This window comes from Leptopilina boulardi, unplaced genomic scaffold, assembly GCF_019393585.1.
Source record: "Leptopilina boulardi isolate dan_hultmark-lab unplaced genomic scaffold, ZJU_Lbou_2.1 LbouV2_266, whole genome shotgun sequence".
Taxonomy (NCBI): domain Eukaryota; kingdom Metazoa; phylum Arthropoda; class Insecta; order Hymenoptera; family Figitidae; genus Leptopilina; species Leptopilina boulardi.
The window spans coordinates 146,060-164,932 of NW_026137825.1; the positions used below are offsets into that span (position 1 = coordinate 146,060).

General features: G+C 22.0%; 2 protein-coding genes across 2 annotated transcripts in view; one reads left to right on the forward strand and one right to left on the reverse strand.

The window, feature by feature from the left end:
- LOC127281405 (tubulin polyglutamylase TTLL5) overlaps window positions 1–18,873 on the forward strand; it is a 58,438-nt gene that overhangs the window by 17,968 nt on the left and 21,597 nt on the right. The window contains exons 2-4 of the mRNA XM_051305100.1: window positions 1,346–1,477; window positions 4,741–4,824; window positions 5,228–5,351. Coding sequence (XP_051161057.1) covers window positions 1,353–1,477; window positions 4,741–4,824; window positions 5,228–5,351 — 333 coding nt within the window. The 5' untranslated portion in view covers window positions 1,346–1,352. The remainder of the gene's footprint in view (window positions 1–1,345; window positions 1,478–4,740; window positions 4,825–5,227; window positions 5,352–18,873) is intronic.
- On the reverse strand, window positions 5,722–17,801 carry LOC127281406 (uncharacterized). Its single transcript, XM_051305101.1, has 2 exons — window positions 17,651–17,801; window positions 5,722–9,040 (listed from the first exon to the last, which is right to left on the reverse strand). Exon 2 carries the CDS (start codon window positions 9,021–9,023, stop codon window positions 7,287–7,289), a length of 1,737 nt encoding a protein of 578 aa, XP_051161058.1. The 5' UTR covers window positions 9,024–9,040; window positions 17,651–17,801; the 3' UTR covers window positions 5,722–7,286.

The following is an 18,873-nucleotide window of genomic DNA, read 5'->3' on the forward strand; positions in this document are numbered from 1 at the left end:
AACAAAATTTTTTTTATTTATTAATTATTAATTATAAAATTAAAAAAAAAAATTTTTTTAATCTAAAATTTTTTTTTTATAATCTATAAATATAAAATAGATAATAAAAATAAATAAAAATCTAAAATTTATATCTAAAAATAAAAATTATAAATTTGAATTTTAAATGTTGACGATAATTAATTATTTAATAATTCAAATTTTTTTTTTTCGTGTCACGAATATAATATGTACTGCATTTTCTCCCCACGTAAATTCCATAACAAGTTCCTTATGATTTGCAGTCAATTTATACAAACATTCTTATTATAACGAGTTGAAAAATAATTTTATAAAAATATCGAGTGGAAGCAATTTTTTTTTTCGATTAATTTTCTTGGAGATTTATTTAAAAATTATTTTTTTACATTTGGCAGAGATTTTTTTTTATATTAAATATATTTTAAGTAAATAAAAAAAAAATAATAATCTGTAATAAATAAATTAAAAAATTAAAAATTAAAAATAAAAATACATTAAAAATTTTGTGTGTATTAAAAAAATATTGTATTAAAATTATTTTATTTATATTTTTTATTATAATTTTTTTTTTTATTTAATTTTGCGAAAAGTTATAAATTATGTTAATGTTTTTTTATTTTTATATTTTTTTATATTGCATAAAAAAAATTATATATCGTGGGAAATCAATATAAATATACATTCTTATTTTACGATCAGACACCAAATGCACGAAATAATAATAGAATAGATTCTGTTTCCCCCTGGGGAACAATTTTATGCAAAAAAATAAATAGTCAAGGTAAATTCTATTTTTAAACAAAACTGACCGACTTTTATATATCAAAAAGTCGGGGGTTCAATTTTATTCATTTTTTTTTATATAATCCTGGAAAAAGGTTGATTCCCTTGAAAAATTTTGCGATAGCATTTTATTCGTTATTTATCTTTTTATTTTTTTATAGAATTGTATTTATTAATATCAAAATTAAGATAAAAATACAATATTTCGTTTTTTGAAAATTTTTCATTTATTTTTTTTTTTATTTAATTTATTAATTTTAATTTATTTATTTTATATTATAATAATTTATATTTTAATAATAATTTCCGCATATTTTTTCAATAATTGTATTTATTAATTTAAATATAAATTTTATTATTTTATTTATATTAAATATTTTGAAATTTAATTTGAGTTATGAAAATTGTTATTGAAAAATTGAAAAAAAAATTTTTTAATTTTTAAAATTGTATTTAAAAAAAAATCAAAGTAAATATTGAAGATAAAATTTTTTTTTCAAAATTGTAAACTAATATTTTTCTTTGTTTTTTCCCTATACAGATTCATAATGTTATCACAAATAAAAAATAGTTCAACGAGAAAATTGGAAGGAAAAAGAACAAAAGAATTGATGTCATCTTCAAGTCTTTCGGGCATGTCACAATTATCAAATAGCAGTGAAGAATCAGAAAGGTGAGGAGAAAAAAAATAATAATTTTTTTTTTTTTCTAAACAATTATGATTTATTTATAATTTTTTTTGTAAATTTAAAAACAATTTTCAATTGGATTTTTAAATTATTCTATAAATAATAAGAAAAATATTTTTTGCCAAACAAGTTTTATTTTTAAAAATATAAATTTATTTTTTTTTCATTATTAAATTTATTGAAAAAAAAAGTAGAAATGAAAATTTAAAAACAAAAATCAAGTAGTGATTTCGTTTTTACCGACCAATGATGTTAATTTTTGTGGTGGCGCTAGTTTCCGGACGACAAAGAAATGCGCGGTATTTGAATTAAATATTTTTTTGTACATTATTAAAAAAAAAAAAATTTTTTTCATTGATAAAATTAATTGAAAAATTACTTTTTATTGACAATTTATTTCGCTGTCTATTAGTATTTTATTATTTATGATCAAAGTTAATTTATATTTTCATTTATTTATTAATTTATATAATTTAAGTTAAATTTTAATTAAATAATTAATTATTAATTAATCAAAATTAAATCAAAATTTATTAATACATATTTTTAATAAATTTTAAAGAAATTTTTAAGAAATTTTTAAGAAATTTTTATACAATTCAAATTAATTTTAATTAATTAAATTAATTTTTACACAATTCAAATTAATTTTTACACAATTCAAATTAATTTCATTAACTAAATAAATAATAATTAATAAATAAAAAAATGACAATTATAAACAATGGTAGTTTCAATTACAATTATATTGTGAAACCATACATTTTATTTTTTTTATTTTTATTATTTATTATTTTGATTATTAATTTTTTTACTATTTTTTTTTTTTGGTTTTTAATTTTTTTACTATTTATTTTTTTGATTATTAATTTTTTTACTATTTATTTTTTTGATTATTAATTTTTTTACAATTTATTTTTTTGATTATTAATTTTTTTTACTATTTTTTTTTATTTTCATTATTACAAATGACAAATAAAATAAATAAATTATTAATATTATTTGTTATTATATTTACTATTTATTATTTTTTCCAATTTATTATTTTTATAATTAAATTCTTTTTATTATTATTATTTATTATTATTATTATTTTTTATATTTGTACTAAAAAATACAGCCGTAAAAAAATCATTATTTTATTATTTATTTAATTAATTGTTTATAATTTTATAATTAATTTTTGCTTCAAACTAAAATTATCAAAAATAATACAAATAAAATTTTCTTTTTTCAAAAAAAGTAAAAATTTTGTAACATTAAAAATAATAGAAATATTAATTTTCGTCCCTCAAGTTTATGCAGGACATGTGAAATAATAAAAAAAAGTATAAAAAAAAAAAAAAAAAAATTGAATGTAAAAATTAATCATAGGAGTGAATTTAAAGTGAGGTGAGGATTTGCGGAAGTCAATGTTACTTTGCATATGGTGAAGGCCTCGTGTCTGTGTGTCGAAATGCGGAAAAAAAAGAGAATAGAAACGTGAGTCGTAAAATGTTGTACGAATCGCGTGCTTGGACTGATATTTTTTTCCCCCCTGGTTGGTTTAAATTTTTTTTTTTTATTTTTTTTCCATATATATATATGTACTACATACGTATATTATATATCTATATATATTCTACGTTTTTGACAGATTTGAACGCGCACTGCATGGCAATCCACGTGACAGTTGTTTTTAAATGTATTCCTTGCTCTAACCGGTTCACGAACCCAGACGCGTTTGAATTTTTTTTTTTTTTATTTCGGCTATATAAAAAAAAGAGAGAGAAACTGACAACAAAATTCATTTAAGGAAGAATTTTTTTTTTTTTTTTTATTCTCTTGTGAAAAATTTTCCTATTTCAATAATTTTTATTTTTTTTCCTGATTTTTGATTAATTAAATTTTTTATTTTTAATTTTTAACATTCGCAGTGCGAAAAAAAATTACTATTGATTTTTTTTTAATAATATTAATTAATAACATAATTTGTCCACTAAAATTTTTTTAAATTAATAAACAATTTTTTTTTTGTATTTAGTTATATAGATACAACAAAATTTTTCTTATTTTTAGTATTGATTTTTTTTCTATTTTTGAAAATTCGGTTTTTCCGTTTGACAAAAAAAAATATTTTTTTCTCCCGTCAATTTTTTAAATAAAAACAAAGAAAAAATAAAAAAAGCTGTCATTGTAAAAAAAAAAAAAATTGTCATTGATTCTTATTTATTAATTAAATACTGATTATTCAAATTTATTTTTTTTAAATAGATTATAAACATTTTTTGTTTTTTAAGTACAAATTTTTTTTTTAATATTGAATTTATTTTTCAATTTTTTGAAAATTCGGTATTTTTAATTTTGTTTAATAAAAACTAACTAAATTTTTTTTTTGTAAAAATTCGTATATAAAAAGAAAATCTGTCAAAAATTTTAATTTGAAAATTTGTCTAAAAAATAATTATATTTCTAATAAAATTCTTTACAATGAAAATTCTAATTAATTATTATTTTTATTTGTATTATTATTATTATTTTTTTTATTTTATTTTTATTTAAAAAAAAATTATCATTGATTCTTATTTATTAATTAAATACTGATTATTCAAATTTTTTTTTTTAATAGATTACACATTTTTTTGTTTTTTAAGTACAATTTGTTTTTTTAATATTGAATTTATTTTCTATTTTTGAAAATTCGGTATTTTTTATTTTTTGTTTAATTGGAAAAAATTGTTTTTTTTCTATTTTTTAAAATGCTGACATTGTTGAAAAAAAAATTACAATTGATTTTTACTGATTTAATTTGGCAAATTAAAAATTTGTTTTCATTAATAAACATTTTTTTGTATTTGCTTAGGTACACATTTTTTTTTTTATTTAATTAAATACAAAAAATTTTTCCTTTTTTAATATTGAATTTATTTCAATTTTAGAAAATCTTTTGTTTTCGTTTATTGAAAAAATTAATTTATCTAAATTAAAAAAATTATCATCTATACTTAAAAAAAGAAATTTATTGAAAAAAATTGTTTTCATATTTTTTAAAATGTTTTCCTTTCCTAATAAGAAAAACAAAAATATTGAAATATAAATTTTTTTGTTGAAACATATTTTATAAATAAATTTTTTGAAAAAAAATAAATAAATTTCTTTAGTGATGAAAATAGTTGTTTATTAAATATTGAATTAAATTTTGTTTTATTCCGCGCTTAGTCGAGATTAGAATCGAGAGAAACTAATAATAAAAAATCTCTATTTTCAGTACAACGAAGGACAAAAGTCCGCAGTTTAACGAATGGCTGTTAAATGGACCGACGGGGAACAAATCATCAATCTTACGTTTCAAGTACGAATTTTTTAATTTTTTCCTATATACAATCACTGTTTTTTTTTTTATTTATTTATTTTTTTTTTTTTATAAATATCCGTATCTCCTATCATCTCAGTTCTAGATCATTGATGAATAAAAGAGCCATTTTTTTCCCCTCATTCCCGGAATTATTCTCATTTTAATTTATTTATTGAATTTCTTTGTTTAACGATTTGAAAAATTTTTTTTTTCCTTTTAATTTTATTGGAGAATGAGAATTTTAATTAATTTAAAAAAAATTGTTTTTTCTCTTTTTTTTGATATTTTTTAGTAAAATTTATTTTCTATATAATCTACTTGCCAATTACAAATGAGAATAAAATTTATTTGAATTTTTCAAGATTGTGTGTTTTTAAATTTTTTTTTTTTTTTTTTTTAGATGCTCAGCTTTGTCAACGCCTCCGGAAAACCCACCGGCGAAAAAACTTCACATGACCTACAAGATTTTTCAAACAGAAACAAAACTCATAAATTTTCTTCTTCAGTCGCATGGATTTTCTGAGGTGAGTGCAAAAAAAAAATTATTTTTTTTTTTTAACTTTACATTGTTTAAAAACAAAAAATATTCTTTTCCCAAGGGACATTATTTTTAGTAACGAAAATTCCAAAAATTTAACTATCAAAATATTATTTATTTTTTAAACGGAAATAATGCTTGAAATTTCGTTAAAATTTAAAATTTCTAATTAATTTCAAAATTAAATTAAATTAGAGAAATTTAATTTTCAAATTTAATTAAATTTAGTAAGTGTTAATTTAAATTAAATTTATTTAATTTATATAATTATAATATTTATTTATTGTTAATTTAAATAAATATTAATTAAAATTCAATATTAAAAAAAAAAGAAACATTAAAAAGACAAATTTTTCGTTGTATGAAAATCTTTATTATTTAAAATCTAAATTAGTCGATAATTCGATTTTTTTACTTTCATTCGATTATAATAATCAGCACTTTGATAATTAAATCATATAAGGATATATATATCGCAGTAATCGAAAGCTTATTATCAATCACGACCTACAAAAACATTTCTTGGAATAACATTTTTTTTTCCAAATTTTTTTTTTTGTTCGAATTTTTTTTTTCATCTTTTTAATATATCACAATAATTAACGTCATTTCTATCGTATAGAAAAAAGAAATTGACACTCAAAAAAATCACTTTTTTTTACATATTAGAAAAAATTGACTTTGAACAATTTGACAATGATTATTACTTACTAAAATTGTTTTTTTAAGAGATAAATATTGTCAACGAACATTATTTTTTTGCAGAACTTTTCAAAAAAAAAAAAAAATTAATAAAACTTTTTACAATTGTAATACTGATAAATGTACAGTCTATTTAAGAAAGCGAAAAAAATAAAATGACAGCGTTAATCGAACAGCAGCCAATTATGTCATGGTCGTTGTTTAACTTTTGTAATTTTATTACAAAAAAAAGTTTCATTCTTCAGTATTAATGAGAAATCGCCAGTGATTTGAAAATTAAACAAAAATTTTTTTATCCAAATTGATTTTTAATCGTTGATTTTTATTTCATTTTTTTATTTTACCAAAAAATTTTAATTTTGTCATTTTTCGTGCCTACAGTCGGTAATGCAGATTTCTAGCTTATCGATCGGATTGAATTTTTTCTAGTAGAAATCTACTTTACCGACTTATGATATGGTAGAGATCTACATTACCGACCGAACAGTTACCGGCTGCAGGTAGCTAGCCGAGATCAGAACACGAGTACCGACTTAGGTTCTGGTCTAGGCTAAGTATCTGCAATCGGCAATTGTTCGGTCGGCAATGCAGATTTCTTACTTATCTGCTGGGTTGAAATTCTTTTAACAGAACCCTGCTTCATCGACGGCTGATAAGGTAGAAATCTACATTGCCAACCGAGCAATTACCGAGTGTATGTAGCTAGCTGAGATCAGAACACGAGTACTTACTTAGATTCTGGTCTAAGCTAAGGATCTGCAGTTGGTAACTGTTCGGTCGGCAATGCTGATCTCTACCTTATTTACCGGGGTGGAATTACCCGACAGAACCCTGTCTTACCGACTATAGATAAGATAGGAATCTACATTACCAACCGCGTAATTACCGACTGAAGGTAGTTAGCCGAGATCAGAACACTAGTACTGGTTTAGGTTCTGGTCTAAACTAAGTATCTGCACTCGGTAACTGTTCGGTGGGCAATACAGATTTCTAACTTACCTACAGGTTAGAAATTATCCTGACAGAATCCTGCCTTACCGACGACTGATAAGGTAGAAATCTACATTACCGACTGAAAGCAGAACCTGAGCCAAAATTCGTGTTGCTATATAATACATGTGTCAAAAAAAAATTATTTTAAAAATCACTGAGTCATGAAACAAAAATCCTCATAAACATCACTTTATTCTTCTTTTTTTTTTCTTCTTTGAAAAAAAAACTATTGTATACAATTACTCCAAAACCAATGTGAACCTGGACATAGATCAACGTCCAAATTTTCACGCGCTAATGCATTTCTCAGCATTTTTACACCTTCACAATCGAGGCCCCAATTTGCGAGATTACCAATTTTTCTCAATTTTCGACAGCTCTTAAACATATTGAGTACCATTGATGCTGAGACTTTACTCGCCTCATAAATATAGAAACATGTTAAATTTTGCACCAAACTCTTGTTGGATGAGTATTTTTTCTCATGATTTTTCTTTACATCAATCTCGAGAAGTTTTTCAATATGCTCATCGGATAGATCAAAACAACTGTGTATATGAAGGGCATTGAGTTCGGGTGCAAGGGATAATATTTTTAATATTGTCCCTGCACTCACTGTTCTACCGAGTTGAACTTTACGAAGATTTTTCAATGCCGGTGGATCGACACCACCTTCGGACCAAATAACACTGCAACCATCTTTTGTTAATGTTCGTAAATTTGGACAATTATTGAATATCTCCTTAAGATCAAGATCAACGGGTATTTCACTTTGTGCAACGCGTATATCCAATTTTCGTAAATTAGCACCATTTGTTCGTAGATAGTCATAAAATCCGGCTAACCATTCTTTTTGCGCTGGTATTCCATGAATACTGAGTGCAGTGACATAGGGAAATAGTCTTAATGCCTCGGGTGGATGATGTGGTTCAGAGATGTGTAATCGTTCGACAAGTGGACAGGCTTGAGCTAAAAGTTCTAATCTTGATGGTGTGGTTCTTGAACTTCTTGCCTGGGTTAGTTTGAAGGGTGTTTTTAGATTAATGACACCACGATTCATTATTTCCACCACACGACCCATGTGATTGTAATCGGCAAGGGATTCGAGTTTGGGAACATGTTCGAGTGCAAGTAGAACGCCTGCACTTGTTACTGTGGTATTGGCGACATTTAGAACTCTCAGTGTATCGCAGAGAAAATTTCTTCTATCGTAGTACTCCAAAAGAATATTTTGTTTGTCCTTCTTGTCCCTGCGTGAGGCTTTTAATTTGGATATTAAAGTCTTGAGTTTTGACCAACTTGTCGTTTCCCTCACTGTAAGATCGGGGATTTTATCGCGAAATTCCACTTGAAGTAGAAGTTGCTTTAGACCCATATCGGAGACTTGACGAGAGCAGGCCACGTCCAGAATGACAAGTTTTGGACAGGCTTTGCCAATTACTTGGAGTACAGCGTCGCTGGCAATATTTCGGAGTGTTAGACTTTGGAGATTCTTCATGCTGACAAGTGAGGTGCGTAGAAGTTTACAGTCGAGACGTAAAAGTGCTGATCGTGCTAATTCCAGGGATTCGAGACCAATTCCCTCGGTTGCCAGGAGTTTAAGGAGTGATGTTTGATGACTGCAGCCATAATAACAGCAGAGATTGACTTTAATACGTTTTATATCGTGACCTAGAAGCAAGGCATGAAGATAGAGAGGAGCTGGTCCGGAGATTAGTGTTGAACCATCAGTTGAGGGTCCATCAAGCATACGTGAGGTTTCATCGATGACACGCGAACGTAATTGAGCTGGTAGAGCATTAACATAGTAAGGCCTAATATTTTGCTTGGCATAGGCGAGAACCTGGGCTGCTGGTGATTCTTGTGATAATTGCTGTAGACGTCGGCACGTCCCGTCGAGTTGTTGGCACACACGCCCCAAACTAAGGTCTACCAGAGACTTAGGCTGACGGTGGCCAGGCATCTTCTCTTGTTCATCAACTGTAAAAAAAATAGGAAATTCAGTTTTAGATAAGGCTTTTCTTTTTTTCGACTAATGTTCTAATGCTTTCTTTGGTCAATTATTGTTTCAATAGGCCACGGTTGCTATGGTAACGAATGTGAGTACACGGAGAGAAAAATTAGGTTGCAACAATCGGAGACTCCGGTTGAAACTACTTGACCTACGCAGGCGTGAACGCAATTACCGATACACAAGTCAGTACAATTTGGTAGTCAGGCAGTTTTCGCCTGGCTGTCTCAAGTAGTATCAATTGAGCAGGGAAAAGCTTGGTCGGTATTGTTTGAGAACATCAATAGCTGCAATTAAAGACCCAAGTCAAAACAGCCTGGCTCCCTGGTTATAACTACTTGACTTTATAAGATCAACATGACGACTTAAAAGAAAGCAGTTGGAACTTTTTTTTTTCTCTCCGTGTAAGAAAGACAGAACTATTGTCTATCTCTTTTACTCTTGTACGTTGCCATGGTAACCGTTGCTAAGGAGATATGAACGAGGCTTAATGCATTGCTATGGTAACAAAAAGGGATAAGAAAGACTTGTCTATCTCTCTTACTCTTGTACGTTGCCATGATAACCGCTGTCTTATAAAGAGATGTGAACGGGACTTAAAGCGTCACTAGCAACGGTTGCTATGATGAGGTTACCATAGCAACAGTTGCCGTGCTGATCGTTGCTATAGTAACGCTTTAAACCCCGTTCACATAGCAACGTTTACTGTGGTAACCTCATCATAGCAACCGTTGCTAGTGACGCGTTAAGCCCCGTTCACACGGTTGCTATGATGAGGTTACCATGGCAACCGTTGCTAGTGACGCGTTAAGCCCCGTTCACACGGTTGCTATGATGAGGTTACCACAGCAACCGTTGCTAGTGGCGCGTTAAGCCCCGTTCACACGGTTGCTATGATGAGGTTACCAGAGCAACCGTTGCTAGTGACGCGTTAAGCCCCGTTCACACGGTTGCTATGATGAGGTTGCCATGGCAACGTACAAGAGTAAGAGAGATAGACAATAATTTTGTCTTTTTTACTCTTATTCGTTATCATCAAAAAATAAAATATTGAAATAAATATTCAAAGATTAAAAATTCTACTGAATAAATATAAAATAAAAAAAAATTAAATTAAATTAAAATAATTAAACGAATGAAGGATAAAAAAAATTAATTACTTGACTACATAATAAAAAAATTGTTTTTATATTGCAAATATATGTTGGTTGATAAAAAAAATGAATGTTATCTTTAACAAAAAAAAAAAATTGAAAATAATAGTGTATTTCCTTCATATGAAAATAAAAATTTAAATAACAATGGCAATTATGATTAGAGACGATTTTCGATTTGTTATAGTTTTTTTTTTTTTTTTGTAAATTTAAATTCCACCTTATTTTCGAACAATTATTACAAACATAAAATTAAAGCTAGTAAAAGGCGGCATTTTTTTTATAATTGTCTCGTGGAAAACAATTTTTATTAAATAAAAAATACTATCGGTAATATGATAATTTTTCTAAAAAAAAAAGTATTAATTTTAATGAAAAATAAATAAATAAAATTTTGTTTTTTGATAAAAATTAATTTAAGAAAAAAAATTATAAATGAAAATTATTATTATTATTATTTTTTCTTAATATTATGTGAAGTAAATGAAAAATATTGTTGTTTACTATGTATATAAAACAGTGGAGAATTTTTTAGACAATTATTTTGTGTTACCTTTTTTTTTAAAAAAAAATTAATAAATATTTTTCAAATTGTTTATTTTATTAACATAAACGGAAAAGTTCATTAAGTTGAAGTGAGAAGATTAGCAATAAGTTGATAATAAAATGAAATACGTCTTCTTTTATATCAATATAGAACGAAAATATTTTTTAGTTTTTACAGTTCAAAAGTCGACTTTTCATTGTTTTAATATAGTTTTTTTTATTTATTTTTATTTTTATATTATATTTTTTTAATACTTTTTTTATTTTTATATTATATTTTTTTAATACTTTTTTTATATTTTATAAATATTTTAAAAAAAATTTACATTTTAAAAAATTTTTCTTTCAATTGCAATTAACTTTTTTAAATTTATTTTCAATATTTAATTTATTATACTTGGCATACATTATGAAAACAATTTACAGTTTTGTTTAAATTAATATTTATTTAAATTGTTAATTAATTAAATATTTAAATCATCAAATCTCACAAAAAAAATTTTTTTTTCTTTTTAAATTATTATTTATAAATTCAATTTTTAAAAATTCATAAAAGTTTTACTAAAATTCACACATGTTAACTTAAATTTATTCTTTTTTTCAATTTAGTTTTTTTCCACAATTTTCTATGTAAATTTATTTACATTTTTCTCTCTCTCTCTTTCTTTCATTTTTTTTTTTTTTATCAAATTCGTTCGTTATAAATATATAGATAACAAGCAAAAAAAAAAATATATTAACTGATAATAATTGAATGCACGTCATTTTTTATCAGAAATACAAAATGAACATTTATGAAAAGTTAATAATTAAAAACACACACATATACAGAGAGATATTTAATTAATTAAGAGAAACTATTCATGGAAAAATATTTTTCTTTTTTTTTGTGGTTTTTTTTTTTTTTTACTTTGAAGAACAATAATAATTAAAAATCGTCTCGTCATGAAAAATTGAAAAACATTTATTTTACTAAAGTGTGTAAAATCTCTTTTTCTAATTTTTAATTACATAGTCAAGAAAAAATTACTTTGCTTGAAAAACTCATCTTTCAGAATTTTATTAACTAACCATCAACAATGATAAAGTGGCAGTTTTTTTTTTAATGTATGTCAATTTTATGCTTTTTAATAATGTTTATATTTTTTTTCTCTTAAAATAAATATAATTAATTGATAAATTTTTTTTAATTGATTAACATTGAGAAAATTTATATTTTTTTTATAAATTATTTTTTTTCATATTTAATATATTTTTTTTTCAAATTAATTTTTAGTTTTCTTATTATTTAATTAGTTAATTAATTATAATAAGTAAATTAATTAATTTAATTATTTAATACAAAATAAGTTAATTAAAAAAAAAAATTAATTAAAAAAAATTAATTAATTAATAAACATTAAATAAAATTTTTTTTTATCACAAAATTTGGTTCAGGTTTTTATGATTTTACATGAAACTAAAGGCGTTTTCTTTTTAAAAATACCTTGACATTTAAAAAAGTGACGATGACATAATTTGAATGGTTCTTTGGCCTCTTGGACCAGCAAAAAATCTTTAAGGAATTAAATTAAATTTTTTTTTATAAATTTGCAACTAAATGGGAAATGCAAAAATATTTTTTTTCATATTCTAAATTAATTATTAATGAAATTAAATTTGTGTTAAATATCTGAAAAGTAAAAAAAAAAAAGATTTTTTATTATTTGAATTAATTAATAGGCGTAAAAATGTTAATAATAATTTAACATAAATGATAAATTGAGTAATTAATTAAGAAATTGAAATTAGAATAATGAATATCTAATTAAGGTAATGGGGAATTTTATACAAAGTGCTCCAAATTTTTTTTTTTAATATTATTAAAAAAAATTAATATTATTAAAAGAAAAAATTTAATAAATTTAAAAAAATATTTAAAAAATAATATTTTTAAAAAGTGAAAAAAATTAATAATTTTACAAAAATAGAAAAATTAATATACTTTTAAAAAATAATTTTTTTAAAACAGAATAAAAACACGAAATATATATATATAAATATTGAAAAGTGCGTAAAAAAAATGATGTTAATTTTTGCATCATGCTTTTTTACTATATGGCATAAAAGAAGGAAGTTAATCTTTCTGGTTTTATTTTTTCATGTCGAATATTTTTCTTTATTTTTAGAATTTTAAGTAAGCAAAATGATGGTTTTTTTTTCCTCTTGAAAAAAAATCACATCTAAAAACTGTTATTGCGTGCTAACAAAAAAATGATTTACTCTTGTTGTTCGACTACTGCGACTTGGAAAATGTTAAAAATACTATAATATTTATATTGAATCATTTATAGATGAGTGAACGAAATTATTATTTATTTATTACTGTTTTTTTTTTGATCTATGAAAATTCATTAGCCAAAATTTATTTAACAGCATTTATTTTTTACCGATATAAATTTTTTTTTTACTTTTAAAAATTTATGAATAATTTATTATTTATTATTATTATTATTATTATTATTTATTATTATTATTTAATTTAAATTTTATTATTTATTTATTTATTCGATATAAATATTTTTTTTATCAAATTTCTTAAATTTTTTTTTGAATTCACGATATAATGTGAAATAGTTTAATAAAATTAAATATTTTTGTAATTTTTTTTTTAATATTTGAGGACTCGAAATGAAGTTGATAAACAGGTATGATAAATTTAATATTGACGTATCACATTGACATAATATACAAATGCATATGAGCAAATTAAGTCCCTTGTATATATGGATGGAAGACGCAGTTAACTTACATATTTATTGGTCTATTTGTCATGCCGTGCATAAATTACGTAAAAAAAAAAGACAAAAATACAAATAGGTACCTAATATTCAAAAGTGATTTTTTTTTTTGTTCGAAAATAAATTTTTCAAAAACCAAATTCTTTAAAAAAAAAAAAAATGGAAAATAAATTCTCAAAAAAAAAAAAAAAATTCAAAAAAATGAATTCTAAAAAAATAAATTCTTCAACAAAAATTAATTTTGAAAAAAATTAATTTTTCTTGATTATTAATATTTTCTTCCCTTTCTTTTTTTCAATATGAATAAAATAATTTTTTTTTTTTTTAAGATTTTGACGAAATTTAAAAATTTTTTTATGGTAAAACAAAGGAAATTTTCTTTAAAAAAAAACAAACAAACAAAATTTATTGTGTTTTATATATATATATTAGTATACACGCGATGAGGCATCATTTTTAACTCTCTCGAGTGGCATAAACATCGTTAAAGAGATAAACCCCCTTTCCCTCCCACCCCTTGCATTGACTATAATAATATCAGTGAATTATGCTTTATTCTTAATTAAGGAAAGGCTTCAATTTTATGACTCTTGATTAGGTAAATGAGGAACAAGGGGAAAAATGAGTGCTAATTTACTTCTTTTTTCTTTGTGCTCTATTTTCGTTGGCAAATTCTTTTTTCTTATTTTTTTTTTTTGTGAAAAAGATTTTTTTATTTTTTTTAATATTTACAATAATTTTTATAATAATCATAATGAAAAGAATAAAAAATAAAAATAATTACAATAATAATAATAATAATAATAATAATAATAATAATAATAATAATAATAATAATAATAACAAAAAATAATATTAAGAATAATTTATAATATTTATAAAAAAACATTTTTAAATTATATTAATTTAATTTAAATTTACAATATTTATGGAAGAAAAACAAATTAATTTGAATTAAAACCAAAATTGAAAAATTTATTTACTTTAAATTGAAATTTTTTTTTTGTTTTGCAAATTAGCAAATTTTTTTAAACTGAAAAATATATTTTTGAAATTCAATATTATTTTCATGTTTTCAAATTATTTTAATTAAAAAAAAAAAAAAAATTTTTAATTTTTGTTAATTAATAATATAGATATTATTTATTTTTAATAATATTTTGTTGTTTATTAATTCAATTTTTGTTTATAATAATTGAAAATCTACAATTGTTTTTTTTTGAAAATAAAGTTGTTTTTTTTTTTAATTTGATAACATATGGACCTTGGAAAAAATTCTAATAAACAAATAATTATTTTAAACAATTGGAATTAACAAATAATAAAAATAAATAAAATTCAATAAAATAAAAAATTGACAAATAATTTTTGGATTACAATAAAAAATTTTTTTTTTTTATTTTGAATTAAATTTTTTTTTTTATATATTTTCAAATTAAGAAAATTTTTTTTAAACTGAAAAATATTTTTGAAAATTAACTATTTTTCATTGTTTTTCAAATTATTTTAATTAAAAAAATATATATATAAATAGTTTTGTTATTAATAATATATAATATATTATATTTGTTTTAAATAATAAAATATAGTTAATTAATTATATTTTATTTAATAATATTTTTAATTAAAAAATAGTTTGTAATTGTAAATAATTTTTTTTGTTTTGTAGTTATTTTTTGATTATTATATTTTTATTATGTTATTTGTTATTATTTTATTTATTACGAGTTATTATAATAATTATTTAAATGTTTTGTATTATTATTAATTTTATATTCATATTATATTTTTTAATTTAAATATTTTATTATTATTATTATTATTATTATTATTATTATTATTATTATATTAATATTTGGTATATTTTTGAAATATTTTTTTAAATTATTTTATTATTATTATTATTATTATTATTATTGGTAATTATTATTGGTAATTATTATTGATAATTATTAAACAATATAAAAGTTTGTATTTCGTAAAATTCAAGACATCATTTAGCCGACTTTTCTTGATTCTCTTTTATTTATGCCGGAATCTCGTTCACTTTCTCTTTATATAATTTATGTCATCTTATCCGACAAAGACTCATGTGTGGTGTTGGTATATAATACGACTCGACAATTTTAAAGACGATAAGAAAATGACAATAATGAAAAATTAGAAAGGAATTTGCGATATATACGTTTTCATTGTATGTGTATATACTAAATTTTAATTTTCTTTCTCTCTCTCTCTCCACATTTTTTTTTCTTATTTTTAATTTACAATAAATATATGACATTATAAATACACTCTATCGGGGAAAATCTCTTTCTTTTTTCCTTGTGTAACTTTTCACGCGTTTCTCGGGGACAACTATCACCGTGCGTGCCACTTTAGACGGCTTGGCGGCAGATATAATAGTTTTTAATCATCTCTTATTTAAAATCTTTTTTTTTTTTTATTATTACTCACACAAAATTATTACCTTTTGTATTTCCCCGTTCTTTCTTTTTAGAAAGAGAAAAAAAACAGTTATTTGTCTTTTTTTTTTTTGGTTAATCAATATTTAATACAAAAAGAAAATTCCTTTAGGATGACATTTTTTCATTTATATAATTTAAATTAATATTTATTAATTTATAATCATACTTTTATGTTTTTAAATTCCACGACAATTTTAGTCGTGAATTTAACAAAAAAAAAAAAAAGAAGAAGAAGAAAATTAATTAAACATTGATAAAAATTAATGAGATTTACAAATTACTTTGGAATTTGCATTAAAAAAAAAAAAATAATGAAGTATTTTTGATATTAATTTATAAAAAAAAAATGCAATTTATATTTTTTTTTGGTCATTAATTATTATTATTATTTTTTTAGATTAGATTTATTTTCTTCATTGTACACTTTCTCAGTTTTACAATATAATAATAATTATTTTTTAAATAAATAAATAATAAATATTACATAAATTAATTTATTAAATAAATAAATAATAAATATTATGTAAATTAATTTATTAAATAAATAAATATTACATAAATTAAGTTATTAAATAAATAATAAATATTATGTAAATTAATTTATTAATTAAAAATAAAATAATTTCTCCATGGATCCTCGTGGCAAAAAAAAAAATTACTTCAATAAATAATAAAAAAAAATAATAATAAAATTATTAACGAAAATTTAATCTAATCATTGAGTATACAATAATTAAATAAAATAAAAAAATATATAAATTATAAATTAAAATAAATAAATAAATGAATATTAATAACAAAAAAAAGTCACTATAAATTAAATATATTCACTTAGTTTTCTATATTTATAGAAATTTTCATTTTTTATAAATTTATTTTATTATATTATTTATTATTATATTATATTATTTATATTATTTTTTTTTAATTTTTATAATATTGTAGGAAAAAATTGTCACACAATTATTATTGTCACTACTGTAATTTTATTCACGTGTTTTTTTTTCTTCACAAAAATTTATTATGTTTTTCTTTTTTTTTTCTTATTTATTTTGTTTTTTTGTCGACTTTTTATTCACACTTTTTAATGGTTTATTTATTATTTTATATTAGTTTTTTTTTTATTATTTATTTAGAAATATTTAATAATTGTAATTATATTATTTTTTTATTAAAATTTTTTATTATTATTATTTTTATTAAATTTAATAATAATAAATAAATAACAAATAGAATATAATAAAATAATAAATAAAGTACATAATAATAATAATTTATAACATTTATAATTTAAAAAAAAAATTATTCAAATTTTAATTTAAATTTACAATAACTTATAGAGAAGAAAATTTAATTTAATGTTAATAATTTTATATCAATTTATACTTTATTTTATTGTCAATTTTTTTTTTAAATAATTAATTATTATTTTGTTTTTTATTTTATTTTTTTAATTTATAATTGAATTAATTTATTTATAATTTCTTTATTTTTTTTTTTTTTATTTATTTCTGATATTGTTTTTATATTTATGGACTTGCACTTGAATGGGAATGAAAAAAATTTGGAGGGGGAGATTAAAAAAAAAAAAATAAAAAAAATGAGGGACAAAAAAAAATTTCGCGGCCTACCTTGAAACAAGCAAGTCCCCTACGGGTGTCTCCTGAGCGGCAGCTCGTGCTAGACTGGCACTGGCTTTCAACATTGAAATTGTAAACGTCTGGTGTTCGCGACCTCGCCATCCTCATCACCCACCAACACACGCGACGCAAACCTTATTTCACTCTCCTCGCATTTTGCTGCCGCTTCTCTCATTCCTAAAATATAATATAAGAATTTTATTTATTTAAATCGGCCCGCGCTCGCGACAATGCCCTCAAAAATTCAACTCCCTCACTAGTCAGTGCTTCCAATTATCCGGGATATAAAATTTGCTATATATTTATATACTATATTGAAAAAAAATAGTTTTGAAAAAAAAAAATTTTTGTCTATTAATTATTTATTTATTATTTATTTATTATTTAAAAAAAACTACTGTTTTCTATATACAAATTCGAAAACTTAATTCTTATTTCAATAGTAATAAATGCATAATTGTGATTGGCTAAATTACGATTTGGCTGTATTACGTCATATCTGTGATTGTATTCAATTGGTCAGCATTGTTATCGTACCTTAAAACCCCACAGGGTTGGGAAACGACACTTTCAAAAATCGTCCCCACGTTTCTAATTGGTTGAATATAATGTTTCCGAAAATTCCACCAATCAGTAATGTGGAATTTTTATCTTCCCAACCCTGTTTCTTCGTCGTCCTCCTTTTTATATTTTCTGTGAGAATTTTTTTTTTTCTAATAAAACCAACATCTTCTATTAATAAACGATAATAACTATAGAAATAATAATATTGAATTAAAATTTTTAATAACAAAATTGATTAATAAAATTTAAAAACTGATACATTTGATACACAAAACTTTATTTTCTTTATATTTTTTCTGATTTTACGTTTTAGAAAAGTTAACCTCAAAAATTTTGATTTTATTGATGATTATACACACAGAAAAAATTAAGAGTACTTGGATAAATTTGTTAAATAATGTCGATATATTCTCTATTAAAAAAAAAGTTGAAAATTATGAACTTGCTTTACGATCAGAATTTTACTATAAAATAGATTTCTTTGGATTTTTTAAATCTGATGACAAAGTTGTGACGCTCCACACGGTGAAAGATTCATGATTAAAATAAAACAAGTTGATTTTTAATACGATCGAACGCAATAAAAAACAATATATCGAAATATCGATCAATATATTCGATTATCGATTAATTTATCGATATATTTGATT